Raw genomic sequence first — 20,183 nt, forward strand, 5'->3', positions numbered from 1 at the left:
TTTTATTTACAAAATTTTTATTACCTAAATGGATAAAGAGTCATTAATTACCATCTAATTTCCATCATCTCAAATAGTTTTTTTTTAATTATTTATTTTTGTTAAACGTTTATTTAGTTATGTACAAATATATTTGGTAAAATGAGTGTGGCATAACATTAAGTTAGAGATAATTTTTCTTTATTAACAACATTATAATAATAATCATCAACAAAAAAAGAAGGAAAACGATAATCGAACAAACAAAAATGTACAGTGAAATAGTCATAAGAACCGACAATTTTAATCCAATTCGTTCCACATGCTTTATCGACGTTATTGTACATAAATAAACGTTCGTCATGTGACGTTGTTTACATGTGTAATGTGGAATGAATATAGAGGAAGAAAATTGTCGGTTCTCAAATGAAAATTCTTAAACGGCAACAGAAGTCTAACAACAATTCTATTTCATATTTTTATTACTGAAAGGCAAATGACAAGCCTCACAACAAAGGGTACACCATGTAAAATTCAAGTTACAAATCAATTTTCCACCGAAATTATCACTTTGCATACGAAAAATCCTAAAATATCTCAGCTAACTAATTAATTTTCATTAAAAGAGAGAAATTATTCGATTTAATTGGGCCAAAACAGATTAAGGTGAGTCATCTCCCATCCACGTATTATTATACCTTTTGCCGAAAAACAAAACACATATCCGATTACGAACTTAAGTGATATATTCATTCCTCCCATATTTTTATTCACAACGTATCATTACTCGCATTAAGGTGGCTCGGCATTAATGAAAAAAAAAAAACACGGAACAGTTGAGCATTAATTTAATAGATCAGATTAGGAGTGTTAATGGTGTTGTGTACGAACCTGGAACCTCCGTGTATATGAATTACTATCGTCAATAATTTAACCCGAAATTAATTCGTAACATTATATCAATCATTTAGCTTTGTAATGAAAGAACAGCACCGCGAGGTGTTGTGTCAGTCATTTGTCAACAGATAAAGTTAAGGCGAATTATTAGTTGGTAAGCGTTGCACTTTTTCAGTGGCTGCCAGATGTTTACAGAGAGGGTTGGAAAGAGAGAGGGAACATTTTGATAGGACCATACTATTCTCATCATGTCGGGAGTGGGTTGTATAAGGCATACTATTTGACATTGGATAAATTTTATTTTAAGTATATGCATCCCTGTGTACATGCGGACCGGTTGTGCTGCTGCTCGAAAAAGGCAAAATATAATTTTTAATCTCTTAGAACGAGTCATATTTCATCGACAGGGACGACAAAAATAAGCAATGAGTTGAGGCCAGTCTTCTCTTATATAACAAAATTTATGATATAATGAGTGAAGTAACAGATTTTCATTCGAAATCTGGCGAATGTTTAAAGAACAGAACTAACAGATTGTAGAATATTGAAGATATTTTCGTATTGATGTCGAAGTCTTCGTCGTTATAGCTACCACAAATGGTTTAACTTGTCGTGTAGCTGAGTTTTTTGCCGATTTTCTTCATGGAAAACCAATAGTACGGAATTCCCAGAAAAGAAGAAATTGATGGAACGCCAATAAGTCGATCCACTCTACAACTTATTTATCTCATCCATAACTAAAAGAACCCTAATTTTCTTAACCATAGAACGAGGATAAAAAAAATTATTTTTCGTCTTCTCCGGTCGTCATTAATGGAATTCGCATATAATATAAAAAGAAAACCAACCCTCCGATTTTCGTCCATAACGACTCAAAATGACATTCATAACACTTTGTGTGAATGGGGAAAAATGGCAATTTTAGTGGGAAATCGTTGTCGTTGATTTTACTACAAAAATAATGTTTTTTTCTCGTGATTTGTTTAGTTGTTTTGTTGTATTAATTGTTTGGATATTATTGGAGAGTGAACATTTTCGGTGATTTGTTAAGTATTAATTTGTGGATAAGATTATGTAGAATCGATGATCGTTAATTTTTCGTCTGTTCGTCTTTTTATGGCAGTTCGGCGACATGTGTAAAATAAATATTTGCACAACAACGGAAATAACCGGTTAATGGATTGCCGTAAAATAAAAATGATGAATATGCGGAAGTTGTGCGGCCATTATACGGATAGCGCACACGTGTTTCTTTCCGTACCATTTTGTTTACAAATACTTACAGTTTACAGCATAAAATTTTTGGTTTTTGTATATTTTAGAGTCAAACAAATTCAATTTTTTAATTACGCAATTTGGTAACAATTAACACAACCATTAAGTGTAACTCCTTAATTTATAATTTATTTATAAACTCTATGTGTATGACATACATAACTTCGGAATTCACTTGCACATCACTTTTACTCACACGCACACGCATAATATTCTGTAATACCTGTAACCATTCGCTATGTTTTATAAATTTTCATTGAAATTTTCACTAAATATTTTGATTTTGCATTGGACATTTTATTTATGCAAAATTTCTGTTTCTATCGATTCATCTTTATATTACAAGGGGCAAACGTTTTCAGTTTTTCTTTTCTTTTCATTTTTACCTAACAGCTAATGTGTCGTTGACTTTCGCTGAAGATAGCTGATTTAATGTCAGAAGCGTGGAACCGCAGCGGTATTTCCGGGATCGGCTAATTGCATCGATGGATGATGCGGTTGTTGTTGTTGTTGGTGCTGTTGCTGCTGATGATTTAATATTTGTTGTGGTGACATTGGAGAATTGTGGTGAGCGTAGTTTTCAGCTGATAATTTCAGTGTGATCGGCTGGAAGGGAAGAGAGAAAAAAATTGATTTTTTTTGCTAACAAGGAAAGAAACACGTCACGCTAAAGTTACGCGGCTAAACCAAGACCCGTGAGAACTGGAATATCTTCAATTTCAAATAATTTAGAATTATCATTTTAGTACAGTGTCACAAACGTTGCACGGACTTCATTGTGAGTTATAATGTATATACAGCCGCGGTCACGGTTAGGATGTAGGCGACATATAGAAAAAATGTCCAGAAATTACTTTTTCCTTTAGGTCATCTGTTACTGACAACGACGATAAAAAAGCTGTAAACTCTGCATAATGCCGTTTTATATAGCAAAATGAATGTTAAATCTAAGGAAGTACAAGATTTTGTATCACTTAAAAATGATTTTATCGAAAGAAGTAAAAGATTCGATAAATTTATTTTTGATATGCTTCCATCTCAAAAAGGATAGTCCAATGTAGTTTGAGTAGAAAAGAACCTTTTTCTTTTGTTCAAAAATTGATGCTTCCTCTTGAGGAACTCTTCAACAATATTTTGTGTCTGTAAGCAATTAACAAAAGTTGACACGAAATCCTATTAAGTTCTGGTGCAAGCTGTTGCTTTCTGAACCGAAAAACAATGAAAATTTATAATTTTTTTTGTCATCAACCAACCACGCACTAACGTGATGAGACACATTGATGGACATTCGATTCAACAGACTGCCAATGAAATTGACTATTCCATCGAAAATAATTAAATCGCCAAAAATTACATTATTTTCTACTAACCGATTCTTTTGAGCATACAATTGGCGCCATTCTCTGGTCCTGATGCTGCTGCTGATGATGATGATTTTGCATCGTTTTTAAGTGCTGGGCCGGTATCCATGTAACCGGCGAATATCCATTTTGCGGTCCATCATGTGCCAGGTCAATCTAAATAAAATTGAATTGATTCTAAATGGACACCCGAGAGCGGTTCAACTTCAATCACAATTCTGAATACATTGGCACTGACGATAGAATTCAGGTTCGCACAATAAGTTGTGTGTAACCGAATAACCGAATAATAACGTCATAACTAAACTGATGAAAACCAATTTTCACGAAGTTAAACCAATAAACGGTGTATATATGGGGCGGTGTGCAAACGGCAGGAAAATAAACCCTCCGCTCCCAATCCGAAACGGTTTCATTATTTAAAAAAAATCGAAAAACGCAGTTTGAAGCGAATTTCTGGCTTAAGTAGCAATAACATTTATCACATTTCCATTCAAAATGTGTTATTATGATGACATGTATTATTAGATGAGAGCATAGGAATGTATATCTATATATCTCTATGGTATGTGTTGTGTGTGTATGATTCGGTTTGATTTATACGCTTACCTGAGCGTAAATGGTTGGTTCATTTACTCTGACATCTTTATTCCTCGGTCGTCCCAATGTGGCGCTTGTGTAAATTGCTTTTTGCTTGGGGATGACTAATGATAATTCCGCGTAAGTAAGTTCTTTATTCTGGTTGAAAAAATAAAGAGTAATCGTAACTTTTTTTTCTACTCTCTGTTCGGCATTTTATAAAAATTTTTTGGTATTCTTTGCGTTGCTACATTCTTGAATAAATTTTTTTTCTCCTTCGCAAAGCCAGACAAATTGGATTATATTAAAATAGATAATAAAATAAGAGATGTGAGCCATAATAATGCAGAACGTAGAGAGATGGGTTATAGAGCTATTTTATTTGCAAAGTAAGGTCTTTGGAATGGAAAATAAGTATGAAAAACTACTTAAAAATTTATTAGATTGAATTTGGCGTATAAAAAAATATCAAATTATAGATTAGTGAAGCCCGACACAACGACACAAAGAAGTGCACTTTCTCTGAACACACCAGATTCATTCTCACATTCGGAAAATTTCTACTTGAAAAAAATAAAACTTTTCGCTTACAATACACACCGTCTGATTATCTGCATTCGTATAAGTTGCATATTGCATTTGATCTGGATGAGCTTGTTGGCTTTGTTGGCTTTGGTAATTGTCCACTTCAAAATTTTCTGGAATCGTATATTGGCATGTTTGATAATTCGGATGAATATTCGGTTTGGAACTGTATTGTCCGGCTAGTGCAACTGTAGCGTATGTTCGTGGATGATTCCAGTGTAATTTACTGTCATCGTCGAATACACAGTCCTCTTGACCTGTAATAAAGTGATGCACATTATTTATCCGTGTAATGTATACTCGAACGTTTTTTTTTTGGGTATTTTGTTCATTTAACATTTTACAAAATGAGAGGAAATGATAAAATGATATGCGTATTTACTGTCCGGTTGAAGTGCACTTGTGTAGATTTGTTATTTTTAAAAAACTTTTGGCTCTCGTTTTTCGGGCGTTTAAACAAATTAACCATTGGTCGTACCTCGATTCTACTTTGTTTTGACAAAATTGTGCTTGCTTTTAAGAATGAACTTGCAAAAACTTCGACTTAGCTACACATCGAGAGGATGGTCTTGAAATCATTTTTATAAAAACAAAAATCATTAGGGGAATTCCGTTCATTTTATTTATACTGAGTATGTCTCGTATATTCTGAGTATATCCAGTATATCGAGTATATCTTCGTATATTCCGTATATCGAGTATAAGTCGCATGTGTTTGACAACTGCCACATTCAGAAAAATGAAATTTTTTACACGATGGATTTCGATCAAACAAAATGCCAGTCGCCAGTGTGTAGCTTGTGATCTCAGGAGTCTGGTAAGGTAATTAGTTTTACAATCAGACCAATATCGGCTGAGCGATAAGACTTTGAAATCATGTGCCAATGACATACAAAAACAAACATTTTCCAAAGCCGATATTGGTCCGATTGAAAAACTAATTGCCTTGCCAGACTCCTGAGATCACAAGCTACATACTGGCATTTTGTTTGATCGAAATCCGTCGCGTAAAAAATTTCATTTTTAGGAATGAGGCGGTTGTCAAACTCATACGACTTATACTCGATATACGGAATATACGAAGATATACTCGATATACTGGATATACGCGATATACTCAGCATATTTACACATGCAAGGAAGAGCCTTAAAGTGTTGCTGAGCAATTATTGAAAAATCTTTTACTTCATTTGTTTCAATGTACATTTTATTAAACGAACACTCATCGCGGCTTGTTGCTCACTTTCAGTAGATAAATAGGTATCTTTCTCACTTTGTTCGGGTTACGACTCGTGAAAATGCCTAAAATCAATCGTCCAAGACAGATACGTATACCTCTTTTCATTGAAAGGGCGAAATCGAGAAATCAAAATTTTAGAATTCAGCCCGACGGCATGAAAAAAATAATGTTTTAGTCTTTGAATCAGTGCCTATATTCGCGAAAATATTTTCTAGATTCTCGGGTTCTTTCGCGAATACAGTTGGACGCAGTGAAATTCCAGCATGACTTTGCTTCAGTTGTTTTTCAGCTGATCCACAGAAACAATCAAAACTGCATGTACGTCTTTATACGGTTTTACCACTACCTCGCGCGTGCGTGTAGCAGCTTCAACCGTATAAACAAATAAACAATTTTGATTATATGTGTGGATCAGCTGAAAAACAGTTGAAGCAAATTCATGCTGAAATGTTACTGCCTCTGCCTGTAATAACTTCGAAATTTTATGCAAACTTTCGTGAATTTAAGTTTCTGATAATTTTCACAATTTTTCAAATATTCGTGAATTTTACTGATTTTCTTGACAAATTTACATTCGACCCTGTTACTTCCGATACACTTAACTCAATTAGCTCTGTGAGGTAATTACGAAATGACCGGAAATGACCTGTACGTTGCATTGGCAGAATGTGATTTAAAAATCTAAAGTTTGTAGAGAGTTTCCTCTGTAAAACAGTAAATTTACCAATAAAACTATGCTTGACTTCCGATTCCAGACTATTTAATTATAATAAAAAAAAGAGTTTTTCAAACATGTACACAACGTGCACATTCAACACATCCTGTATCACCGTCATTTTGTGCCCATTAACGTATTAAACAACTTTTTTTTTCGCTACCATTTCCATGACCCGTCGTCATCGTCCTAAACATGACTTGTTAAAAAATATGGTTAGTGAAATTATCTGATGTGAAACATTTTTTCATTAAATTGTCTGCTTAAATGTCAGCATCTTGTCAAGCTTAATATAAAATGTGTGGTGTAGAATTTGTTTGCGTAACTACGTTCAATAGGTACATGGGTTTAATATGTTGATGTTTTTATGTTACGCCATGTTATATGTATGGAAATTATAATATTTTATATGCATTGCAAACACCACATAGTACATCTATCTATATATCTGGATAGGAATCACCATGTACCTACAAACAAGGCAGGGTGGTTTTGTATTTATAAAACTGTATTATGTTTTTGTCTGCATATAAATACATATACATATTCCCCATCAAAACAGCCAACGATGTGTCTGCTGGATGGTAGTGGGTTTAGTGTTTTATATGGTTATATGCAGAGTGCGATTGCAGTATACTAAAAGGGTTAAAGTATACACACTCCATACCAATTACACAGTTCTAGGTGATACATACTGGTATGTTCATTTTAACTGTATATTATGAAACACCATTTCGTATTTTGCAATGCATTTTAAAACATTAAAAGTGAAAAGAAGCAAAAAAAATTAATGAAAAAAAAATCCAACCCGAAGAAGCAGAAAAAAGAACGACTCCATTCGACGACAGGTATGGGTTGGTTAAAAAAACAAGTTTGTGAAATAATCATTTTAAATAATATACCAAAGGACGTAATTATGAATGAAATGGAAAATGCTAGCAGACCCCATTGTGCTTTTGCTACAAATTACCTTACAGACAGAATTTCATAATGGGCCCCACATACAACACATACGCGGAGAATATATATATATATATATATACACTAAGCCATTGCAGGGAAAAATTAGCATTTAGCTTTTAAGTTCACAGTCACAGTTGACGTGTAAGTGGTTTTTGTAACTTGTCATGTAATTCAGTTTATGAAAAGAAACAGTATACACAAAAAAATGACATGGTAGAAACAAAAAAGAATGTTCTGGGATTACAAAATCCACACACACATACACATAGAGTCAGAGTTTCCATTCTATCCCCTTTCTTCTTCTCGTTTATTATAGTTGAGATAGGTCAGAGAGCTTTATTAAAGCTGCGGTTTTGTAGCAAATACACTGTACGATATGATGTAACTGAATAATAAACGAAAGCTCATCACATATATAAGACAATCAATGTGCTGTGAATAATTTAAATTTCGATTTATACCGTCAGCTTTTACCATCATTATCGAGTGCGATGCTACTGGCTGTCACTTTTTACAATGGCAACAGAAAAAAAGCGTCGGTAATTTAATTCTCATTATTTGGTCGATTTAATCAATAAAAATTCTGACGATCAACTTATCAGGATAGAAAAATGATGGTTTGTTGAAGGAAAAAAATGTTTCAACAAAAATGAACACCTGCTGTGTGCTATTTAAAAAAAAAGTGGAGTCTGGCACAGAGGTAGACGATGTTAATCTTAATTTCGCTTAAATTGATTTACGACAATATCCACAGATGGGATTTCAGAGGAAAGAAAGAAAAGAAAAATCGAGAGAGAATAGAAAAAATAGAATTTTGAATGGCGTGACAATTTTCCGATATTCGTATAAAACGGCAAAGTAATTTATATTATATAGAAATCGGTCTGACCACCCACCGACAAATCAAATTCATTTCCATAAAAAAACAGCAATTTTGTTGTACACACCTTGCGGTATAATATCCGGATTCTTTTCCAAACTATCCACACTACCCGACAGGCCACCCCTCAATGTTGCCTCGCATGACTGTTCCGTTGCGCCCGATGTATCTGTCTGGCCATTATCCGGTGCACCATTACCGACGCGTTTACGTTTCAATCTCAATATAACCATGGATGCAATCAAAATCAACAAAATGCCAAATACCAGACCAGCCACTGCGCCCAGTAATAATTTAGTCTGAAGTGAATTTCCGGTGTATGGCAAAAGGAAATCCAACGACGGAAATTCATCTATATTCATTAGGAAAATAAAAATACAAAAAAAATTAACTCACAAAATATTGCTCAGGTCTCGTTGTTCGCTATAATGGTACAGTAGAACGACACATCGAAATGGTCGTACTAGTACATTATACTATACATAAATCGGGCGATACAAATGCAAAGAAATTCTGCGAATTCATTTTAAATTTTATTATTAACACCTCACCGGTATGTTTTTCAGCGCCATTCAATGTATACATGTGAAGAATGGTCTCAGCGCTTTTTCCCTTTGCATTTTTTGCAGTGAGAACAATGTCGTAGCCATAGTCGGATCGTAAACCTTTCAATTCGAAAAATGGTTGCCTGGGAAATGTTTAAAACTTATTATTTTCAACGATTCTTTTCTCCTCTGGCTTTTGTTCTAAATTTATCTGCAGTTTTGAAATAATCGTTTTGTTTTAAGTTCTTTGAGTAGTAAAGTGGAGATGAATTTTTATTGAATTGAGCTCCACTGGGTCAAATTTATTTAAGTTGAAGCGATATTCATTCACATATCATTTTGAAAGGCATAAGAGACCGTCCATAAATGACGTTCACTTTGAAGTTTTTCTAATGGCTAAAAGGGGCAGGCATGTTAAAGATAGAGGAAAATAGGGGAAGATGACGAGAGGTGGTCTAAACATATGGAAAACAATGGACATGACGGACGGACTGTGACTTTCTTTTGTAATTAAACTGTCAACGATATGGGGCTTCTAGCCCTGGTTGAGCTGGGAAGTTCAAAACTCTTAATAACAGAAATGAACTTAAGCCAAAATCCAAGCTATCATTCAAAATAAAACCCTATTAAGAATATGAGAAGATAGTTCAGCTGTCAGCAACAAGAACGTCTTCAAATTAAGCATCGGGTCGATAATGACACACAGCTAAATATGACATCAACAAACTGTTACTAAATAAGTGTCTGAAGATTATGGAGGTCCACATCAAGAATAGAAGATTCCAAAGGTCGACAGAAAAATTCTCCGGTTGAAGCCCTTGCTCTTCTCACGTGAATGCGTCTTCAGTTCACACCGTAAGTGTGCCTAAAATTTGAATTTTAAGTGAACGATTCGATAAAAAAGTGAACCAAAAAATACATTTCAACGATTCCCTGTATGAAAATGACGCTACGTTGAAAAGACCTCCGCGCTTTCTATTTTGAATTTCGACCGCACTTACGGCGTGAGTTTGTCAACCGTTTTTGATAAGTAGTTGGACACAACCTCTATATCATCGCCTTTACGTGTGTCAGGTGTGCGAAAGCATTGTGCTTTAACTTTTCACTACTCATGCCAATGGAATGATTACATATCAATGGGAACGATATGAGGTACTTGTTTATAGGTTTCTTCCATCGTACGGTGAAAACGAATTTTGACAAGCCGAAAACAACCGACCGTCATCCACAGAAGCAAACATAACCGCAACTTTTTGTTCGTTAAAAATTCAAAGTGAGGTTGTGTTGGCCTATCCGTGGATGACGATTGACATTTTGAACGACCTTGGAAGAAACCTATTCAATCTTTCAATCCAATACACTCTACACTTACTTCAGATTTACTACTTCGTCTTTGGTTTCTTTAATCTTCATATCAAAATGAGCCGAAGCGGGAGTTTAGTTAGTTAGAGTGGGTGAAGCGAAGCTTCAGCACCTAAGCCTCTAATGGGCCTGTTGTGCATTCCCACAGGGTTACCTAAATCCTAGCTGTGCGATTTAGATAATCCAAAATATTGCTGGGCGGAAGGCTCCAGATTATGTTGTATGGGAGAATGTAGGCTCCAAAGCTTTTAGCTCTAACTGAGATGTAAGCGGGGCACTTACATAAAAAGTGTTCGGCTGATTCTATATCTCCGCAGTTGTTGCACAAGCTACTTGGGGCTAGGCCCATAGTGTGCATAGTGAGAATGGATGTTAATCTCCTTATGTTTTTTCTGCTAAGTGAGAGGAGATATTTAGCATTCTTGGCGCTGATATTTAGCGGGAGTTTAGTCCATATAATAGAAAGAAATTTGATGTAAGCCAAGAAATATGAGTAATTCATTCAATGTGACTCTGCATGAGTATAAGCAACGCACTTGAAGTATAAGTTGTACTCTGATAATGGTACTGAAACTGGACAGTGTATCATACGACTGTAGAAAACCAATTGGCATTTGGCAACTGTCGACTACGATCACTTTTGATGAAGCCGTTGGTACGATACGAAGATGTATTACACAAGAATATGCCTTCCCCTACTTAACCCCAAACCCTATGCTCATACCATATCTACTTAATTAATATTTCGACTCATTTATCACATCTTCACCGCATTGTTCTTAAACCAGAGTTATGCCAATCATTTAAACAATTCCACATTTTAAGTCAATCAAATACAATCGGAACATTCGATGAATACGTTTTCCATTAATATTATCATTTAGCGAATAATAATTTACAGCGTCATTACTTACTTGGATGATTGATTCAGCACCAAATTCTTGGTTCGTGCATAGAAAACCTCAACTTCAAACAGTTGCGGTAGTCCCCCATCGAAGCCTTCCAAACATTCCAATTGTAATACATTCAGAGTTTGATTTGAAATAGTGCAATTTGATAGAGCGTCTGGTTTTCCTGTGCGGATATCATTGATTGATGTTACAGTTAATTATTATGTTTCAGAAGGAGGCAATATTCTTGTATGCAATTTGAAGTGTTGTGAATGTAACAAAAAACAATTTTTTTTCTTTAGATGTGGAAATTAACAATGAAAGTGTAAAACAGGTATGGTCTATTGTCCGCCCGGAGGACATAAAAATTTGATTTTCGTACTTAAACGCACTCATTTTCATATTATTTTGACATAAAATGTGAGTGCGTTTAAGATGAATTCGCCGATCGACCATACCTGTTCTAGACTTTCATTGGAAATTAATATGTACTTTGATCAAAATGATATGAGGTGCGTTGGTTACTACAATTACATGTGCCTATAATGGTTTCCATGACGAGTTTTAACGTGGTGAAGTTCGCTTCAGTTATTTTTTCAGCCGGTCCAAGAATTCAAACACACTGCTTATACGAGTTTTCTAGCGCGGGGTACTGGTATTCTATTATGTAGCATTATGAATGTTTGAACAAATGATGTAGAAAATTTTGTGGCATAGAAGTCACTTTGAAAGTAACAGATTACATCACGTGTCTTAGATGATTTGTTTTACCGTCGACGGCAATTTCAGGCTGCGTTTTGGTTAATTCTAAGATTTCCCGATATTTATTGCAATAACGTCCTTATGAATATAACCAACAAACCAATAGGCGGCTAGAAAATACCTCCGACGGACTAATTTGTGACATTCATGCATTTTGGTTTGAAATTTCATCAAATTTGTGAAAAGAAATTTCGCGGAAATTTATTCTGATAATAACAGGGCATCCACTTCAAAAGTTACATCCGCAAAAAATCATTCAATGAAGTTCGCGGCCAGACCTAACTTCAATAATCTACACGAGTTTCGGTGAAACTGTTTCACTCAGAATACTACAATTTATTTTAATGTTCAAAACTTTAATCAACAAAAAGAACACCTCCTGCTGAAGATAAAAAAAATATTTTTTTTTGTTTTACTATGCAACAACATGTATTCAACATTGTTTAATATAGAGGAAAAACTCTGTTGTATAACACAGCGGATCCATTGAGCTTATATATTTTAAGTGAATGTGGAACAACAAACTTTTCTTGTATTACATAAAAATTATGTTCACGCTTACGTAAACTCTTTTTTTACCCTCTCTCTCTCTCTCAATGATTCACAAATTGATTTTACATGAACAATACATGAACGCAGCAATAGAAATTTCTTTTATCGAAACAAATCCATCAAAGCAACGGAAAGTTTATTGCATTTTCCATAAAATTATGAGAGGAGGAGGAGGAGAAGTAGAGGTGGAAGAATAAACTATAAATCGAAATAAAAAGAAGAAGGAGGAGAAGAAAAAAGAAACATAAAAGAACAATACAAACTAGACGAAGTAATAATAGAACATAATGTTTCTCATCCACTCGGTTAGCACTACATGCAGACCCCCTAAATACAGACCGTACTTCTTTCGAGCGTTAAACACACGCCTAAACCGCATAATTTGAAAAGTTATTGCAAGTGTAAAACGAATATTGTATAATATGTTACCCTTTAATTTAATGGCATATAAATTTTCACCCCAGAATTAACTAAACTGCAAGCCATAAATTTTTTTATGTAACTTTTTAAAAACATGATAATGCTGTGCAATAAAACAAGCACATAAAGCTGCCATAATTCGACCCCCTGAATATATGTATATGTATAGTACATGTACCCTATCCTCGCTCTCTCCCCCTCTCCACATTGCTACTTGTTTCCGTAATTTATTTTATTTAAACTGAGAACAGGGCTCACACCACATCATTTTTCGAAGATAAAAATTATTTTCACACACCAAAACTGAACATTTAAAAAATTGTTGGAGAAAATGTTTTATTTATAAAATTACAACGAAATGCAAAGTGATAAGAGTGTTGTGCTGTGTTATTTTAAATAAATTGTTCGTACCTGCTGGATTAACGTTGAAAATACACGGTTCGGATTGTGTGCCAATATCGTTAGTGCCCCAACACAATAGAGTTCCATAGTCCTGTGCAGACAGAAAGGGAAAAAAACACACGCCGATGCATTAAAAATATTATCCTTTTTACAAGCGTAAGTCTGAGCTATTACTGAGCTATGTATGCAATTATACCACTCGAATATAAGCGATTTGCATAATATTAAACCGACGTAGTCGAGTGAGAGAGCATATCATTTTCATATCAATAACCAAAGCTCTACATATAACCACCGTAAATGGCATCCGTATGCCTTATCGACGTAAAATGTATACCTGTTCGTTTGTTGGCGTGTAATGGGCAACACTTTTGGAACGTTCGATTGCAATTAGCGATGCCGGAAGGTCGGTTGTTTCAGCAATTGATGTGTTAAATTTCCACGTAAAATTAACATCATGGCTTGGATTCGATTCCAGTTCGCATACGATTTTAGCAGTTTCATGGCGAGCTATGTTATACACTTGAATTTGACCAGGTCGACATAGTGGCGCATCTATAAAATGGGGAAAAAAAAGAATATTTTTTTTGCTGCTGTGAAAATTGAGTGGATATTTGAAGAGGTAAACCTCTGAACAGAGTTCGTTTATTTGGATAGTTTTAGTTGAGTTAAATGTGGTTGTTTAGTTCAAGTGAAATGAACTTTAAATGTGCGGTATTTACTTTGGGAAATGATGTTGGGATTATCGTTTATTTTATGTGTGGTCAATTTTGCATAGAACCAAATAATTTCGTTCTGTACATATAAATGTAGTGCAGTGGAAACGGGTGCTTAACGAAATGGCAAAAGGAATTAATTCCATGATAGGATTTGCAATTGAATGTAGGCGCGCTCAGACACAATATTGAATTTCACGAATAGGCGGCCTTTGCGAGTTCGGTTTCACAATTTATTCTTTGAAACGTTTAACGAACCAGAAATGAACGTATTTACCAAAAATATGAAAATGCGTTGGTTGAACGATATAATTGATTGTAGGATTGTAGCTAAGAACAAATTCTTTCATGTAAAACACAGCTCCATCGTTACGTAACCGTTTCATTAATTCAGGGTATTTTTAGCCTGGGTTTCTATTTCATTCCGTTCTACATTGTGCCTGAACATTTTCTGATTTTTGGTATTTGTCACCCCAGAGATCTACCTTAGCTACGAGCCTGCTTTTGGGTGTAAATTCGCAACAAAAATCGGTAATTTCTGTTTTCTCTCGCTCACATCAGAAATACTCAGTTGAATACCTACAGCAGTGTAACCAGTGCCAAAGGAAAGCACGGCGGCGCAACGTGTAAAAAAAACACAAAATTCTACATCCCCAAATCGGTGACGATACTCGTATAAACAGCACATACGAGAATAAGTTCATCAATCGATTACAGTGAAACTTTTTTAACCACAGCATCCACCGCACTAAGAAAAAGTGTTTTTTTGCGGTTTCATTACGGCCACACTAATCAGACCGTTGACACGTCCTGAATAGACAACGGTTCTGTGTCGACATAAGAAAGATGAAAGCAACTTAAAATTTTAATCTGGCAGAGCAGCATTTTAAACTATGTCGATTGATGAAATTGGAAACTACATGCAAAAATGCTGTGTTATGTTGCAGTAGAAAACCACATTGTAATGAAATACCTTGACGTTGCTGACAGGTAACAAAGAACTCTCAGCACAAAACCTATTCAACGCCTTTAATGCAAACATCCATTGATTTAAATAATCTATAAACCAGCTCATCAGACGAGTATAAACTTTTGTATCATTCCGCCGCTGCATGTTGACGATGGTATAGATTTCAATATCATGAAGTTGATGTGGTTGATTTAGCATGAATGATTTCGCAATTCGGATGCATCTTTCGTTATATCTCAATTATTGTTATTCATATGCTTACATTTAATATCCAGAAGCACCGTGTTACTTTCACCGTCGCCTTCATTATTGATGCCGATGCATGTGTACGATCCACTGCGAGCTCTTGTCACATTCTGCAAAACTAGACTCTGGTTTGCCACAATTATGCCAGCCAAAACATTGTTATAGAGTGGCTTTCCCTGGAATTAATCGGAAACGAACTACTTGTGAAAAATGTCTGCATAAGAAGCAAAAAGCATGTTCAAAACAAATTAGGTGAAAGATTTCTGAAATCAATCTCTGAAAATCTTCGAACAAATGAAGTAATAGATCAGATAGTAAAACTCTTAATATGCCTGCCGCCTGTTACAGGTTAATCTTAAACGATAGTTGACATCAAAAAAAATAATAAATTGGCTTACATTATGGTTCCAATTGACTTTGTAAACCCACGGATTTGATTTAATGTTGCATTCAAAGTACACATCAGCTCCTTCCCGAATCGTCGTTGAATTCAAATTACTACCCAGTTCCAATGAAACAACAGGAACATCTGTACAAAATTAATGGCATGGTTAATATATCAAGCCTTCAGTTCTTGTTGTGACTAAGTGACTAAATCGCAAAATATAAAGCTGTTAGATAATTCAAGTCCCTAGTCAAATAAAGTACTCTAATCAACTATATCGTACTTTTAGATTTTTCATATATCATCGGAAACGACGACAAAAAATAATTAATTACTGTGGCCTGAGCAATATTTTAAATCAGAATAGAGGCTCTCACCACTCGTCAGTGTCCATCTTGCTCCCAACGCTGGAAGTCAAGGACAAAGTGAGCTTCAATCAGTTTTTTTTCGACTGTATTTTGTTTTTAAGGATAGTTGAAGGTCTCCAGAGGTCAGTTCCTAAAATCTCATGACTTGTCAGGATAAGACTTTGGAAAGACGATGTTTGCAATGTGCAAGAAAACTTTTTTCCAAAGTCTTATCGCTCGGTAAATATTGGTCCGATTGAAAACCTAATTGCATTGCCGGACTACTGAGATCACGCGCTACACTGTGGCATTTTGTTTGATCAAAATCTGTAGCGTAAAAAATATCATTTATCTACCTAGGTGAAATAATAGCAGTGAAAAAGTGCTATTATTTCGCCGTCGGTAGATAAAATAGCGTATTCACCTCTGTCCAAATGTTTATTTAGACACTTGGGGTTATAACATTCGCCTTCGGCTCATGCAATAACTCCCCAAGTGTCTAAATAAACATGTGGACAGAGGTGAATAATATACTATTTCTTCTAGGTGGCAGTTGTCAAACTTATACAGTTATAAGATATACGAGATATACAGAAATATATGAAATATACGATGTCTGTGTGACTTTGTGAATTCCCTTGTTGTAAAAATTTGATTTTGATAAGTAATTCGGCTTCAATTGTGCCCTCTAAATTCCCTGCAATGTGTTTCGTGCTAAGTTAATCGGTGAAAGTTGAATAAAATATACAAAATAGTTATTTGTTAACCAAGGAGAGAAAATAGGAAGTTTCACAAATAGCGAAAGCCAGAGTGAAGGGAGTCCCGTATTTCGCTGAAGGTGGAATTTTCTATTTCTCCCCGAGGTAAAAGCAACGATAATATGTAAACTTTACAAACTATAGATGCATCTGTGGCATAAATCGTTGTATGCCTCGCCTCGTGTCATAATTACACATCTAGAGCAAGAGACTAATACAGTACTTTGCACCTCAATTGCATAAATAAGTATTTTCATGCTTGCGTTTTGCGAAAATCGGCATTTCTGTCTATTTTGAAGAAAATAAAATGCGTGTTTTGGTATTCAGCTATTTTAGGGGAGAAAATTATCATTTTCTCACCTAAAATGGCGCCTCTCAGAAAAGCAGCAAAACGCTAAATCTTCAGTTTTGTCACGGACTTGAAGGATGTGTTAGACCTGTAATGAGTCACGTATATTTCAGTGACGAGTTTTGAATCTTCTGTCGGCACGATGTTGATTTACTAATCAAGGTTCATTGAGCCATCATCGAGTTCGATTTGAAGAAATTGTTAGATGCATTTTCCGATACTTTCCATCCAGAAATACTTTTTAGAACATGTACAAATTTAGCGAATTATAAACAAAATGAAAGTAAATTTTCGTATCATTTTATCACCACCGACAATGATATCGATATTGTGGCGACGGTAACACAAAGAGAAAATTGTAAATCCACAAATCTTCAAATTGAAGTAAAATGCATCCAAAGGCCCCGCAGCGTTCAATAAACTGGATGAAAACTCTGAAAAACCATTTTACGTCGATTAGTTTGCACTTTCAGTGTGTGCACTTTGAATTGGGATTACAAAGTGAGTTCTATTTATAACCTTGCGATTCGTAGCAAACAGTTTTTTTTCCTCTCTCTCGCTTACGTGTATAATTTATTACAATTCGCTTATGACATTAAAAAACGCTTTCCATTCTGAACTGAACCGGGGAGTTAAAAATGCTCAAAAAAACAATATAATGTCGAAAAGTTAATTTCTTTCTTGTAGATTACTTTTTTATTACGTTCATATAATATACAACACAAAACAGTCATACTCGAACTGGCAAAACAATGAAAAAAGAAAATGAACCGACGAAAACGAACGAAGGGAAAAAAATCATAGAAAATTTCTTATTTTGTCATTGTTTATTTGGATGAAAAAGAAATAAAAAAAGATTCCAATGGCATCATATCGTACAATAAAAATCGATTTTGTCGCCGTGAAGATTGCAAACAATAATAAAATTTGCTTCCTCAATCCGCTCCGATCCACACACACATTTTTCTCTTTATATATAAACAATATACGAGGATTCAGTGACAAACATATTGTAGACTTCATAAAATTATTTTTCACAATCTGGCTTGACACACATAAAAATTGAGTTTAGTTGTTGTAAAATGTGTGGAATATGGTTTCAACGATTGGGTATATTTGGGGTGGAGAAGATATTTTTTTTTCGAAAAACGAATCAAAATGAGAAATCAAAAAATAAAAGCAGCAGCACCACACAAAAAAGTATATTACTCGTTGCGGTATTATATGAAGCAATAAAATTCTTCAACCGTCTCGTTTTCCCACAGGTGTTACAATGATTTACAATTTCTGTGATAATAAACGATACTTACGATGTATATCTAACTTCCATCCACTTTCTAAGCCAGAATCCGGTATCAGTGGCTGTTCGCCGCGACACGACAAATATTTACCACTGTCATCAATTGTTGGTGTGAATTTCAGCATTGAGATGGTCGTATTGGCATCTTGAGATGTCTGTAAAGTGAATGGAAAAATTATTTCCTATAATTTTGATGCGAAAAAAAAGATGAAAATTTTGGACTGCGCAAAAGGTCAAATATTTTGAACTTTTCACTTTCGACTTTTAAGAATTTGGGATAGCTACGGATAGCCACACCTTCCTTCACCCATATATCCCATAGGTATACCTAATAAGAGTACGGTATTAAACACGGTTTTAATTTGCCTGAGTGATTTTCGTTTAATCCTGTCAGGTTATTCAATTTAAATACAATTCTCCATACCAACTGATGCCATTGGAAAAAGACCGTGTTATGGACGTTCTCATTTTGCTTTGTATAATATGAAACAAAAAGGTTTTCTTTCGTGCGTAAATTCTGTTTGAGAAATTGTTTAAATTGAATTTAGCATTACGGTGACAGAATCCATTGGTGATTCGTCAACAAAATCCACTTGGTATTCTGCCATAGAAACCACTCGTGATTCTGCCACAGACTCCACAGATGATTCTGCCACAGAATTCACAGGTGATTCTACCACAGAGTCAACACGTGATTCTTGCACAGAGTCCACAGGTGATTCTGCCACAGAATTCACAGTTAATTCTGTCACAGAGTACACAAGTGATTCTTTAAAAGAATTCACAAGTGATTCTGCCACAGAGTCTACACGTGATTCTGCCACAGAGTCCACAGATGATTCTGCCACAGGTAATTCTGCCTCAGAGTTCACAGATTATTCTACCACAGAATCCACTAACGCCACAGAGTCCACAAGTCACTTCGAGGAAGCTTTTGTGACTCTGATTCTTAGGTTTGTGAGGCAATGCTAAGAATCTGAAAAATTTTAACTAACACCTGACCTGATTATGATAAAAGCGATTTCAACTTCCACTGCCATTTCAGTCAGCATTCAATCTAATATCTAATGTATAAGTAACTAAGAATGCAACGATATAGTTTTTCAACGGATCACTGCTTCAATACACAACTCTTTATGTTCATGTACAACACCACTTCCGGTGTACAAAATAAACTTTTTGCCTGGAGCCATCTCCTTCTTTTAACACATATAATCGACCAATTACAAATAATAATAAAAAAAACTTTCGTCTGTTGTTCACTTTCCGATTTGTATTTGTGCACATGTAACGGTAACGTGTTTTCATCCGGACCTGCCTGCAAAAGAATTATCGCTGTCGTCGAGGGGTTGAAAATGTGGATGAGCTTTCACATAAAATATGAAATTCATGTGATGATGACATACACATAGCATTCATCGTGCAATATTTTATATGTATCAAATTTATGGCATCAACTTTATTCCTCGTTTCCGTGTGTTTTCGTTTTTTTTTGCTTAATATTTTACGGTTTTGTAAATATTATATGAAATGTTTGTTTTGTCAACTAGACCTAGAAATGGGTAAAATATTATGTCTAATAAAGCTTACCGTGTCTGTTGAGTTTCTCATTAGAATACTTCCTTTCCACCAAGTGATTGTTGGTGCTAGAACATTTTTGAAAGACGTTATCAATCATTAAAGTAAAAACCATTCGAATTTTAAT

At 34.9% G+C, this 20,183-nt stretch overlaps 1 protein-coding gene across 2 annotated transcripts in view; it reads right to left on the reverse strand.

Annotated features, from left to right (window-relative positions):
• Positions 1-525: 525 nt before the first annotated feature.
• The window catches only part of LOC119071992 (nephrin-like), a 67,965-nt gene continuing 48,307 nt past the window's right edge, over positions 526-20,183 (reverse strand). The window contains exons 11-23 of one of the 2 annotated variants that reach the window (XM_037177114.1): positions 20,069-20,124; positions 18,489-18,633; positions 15,738-15,868; positions 15,356-15,515; positions 13,745-13,962; positions 13,417-13,498; positions 11,296-11,455; positions 9,026-9,162; positions 8,542-8,826; positions 4,692-4,933; positions 4,122-4,250; positions 3,522-3,668; positions 526-2,757 (exon numbers count right to left, since the gene is read on the reverse strand). In XM_037177114.1, the coding sequence (XP_037033009.1) occupies positions 2,587-2,757; positions 3,522-3,668; positions 4,122-4,250; positions 4,692-4,933; positions 8,542-8,826; positions 9,026-9,162; positions 11,296-11,455; positions 13,417-13,498; positions 13,745-13,962; positions 15,356-15,515; positions 15,738-15,868; positions 18,489-18,633; positions 20,069-20,124 (2,063 nt within the window). In that variant the 3' untranslated portion in view covers positions 526-2,586. Of the gene's footprint in view, positions 2,758-3,521; positions 3,669-4,121; positions 4,251-4,682; positions 4,934-8,541; positions 8,827-9,025; positions 9,163-11,295; positions 11,456-13,416; positions 13,499-13,744; positions 13,963-15,355; positions 15,516-15,737; positions 15,869-18,488; positions 18,634-20,068; positions 20,125-20,183 lie in introns of both variants that reach the window. The other variant, XM_037177113.1, reaches the window with a different exon arrangement.

This window comes from Bradysia coprophila, assembly GCF_014529535.1.
Source record: "Bradysia coprophila strain Holo2 chromosome IV unlocalized genomic scaffold, BU_Bcop_v1 contig_5, whole genome shotgun sequence".
In the NCBI taxonomy this organism is placed as follows: domain Eukaryota; kingdom Metazoa; phylum Arthropoda; class Insecta; order Diptera; family Sciaridae; genus Bradysia; species Bradysia coprophila.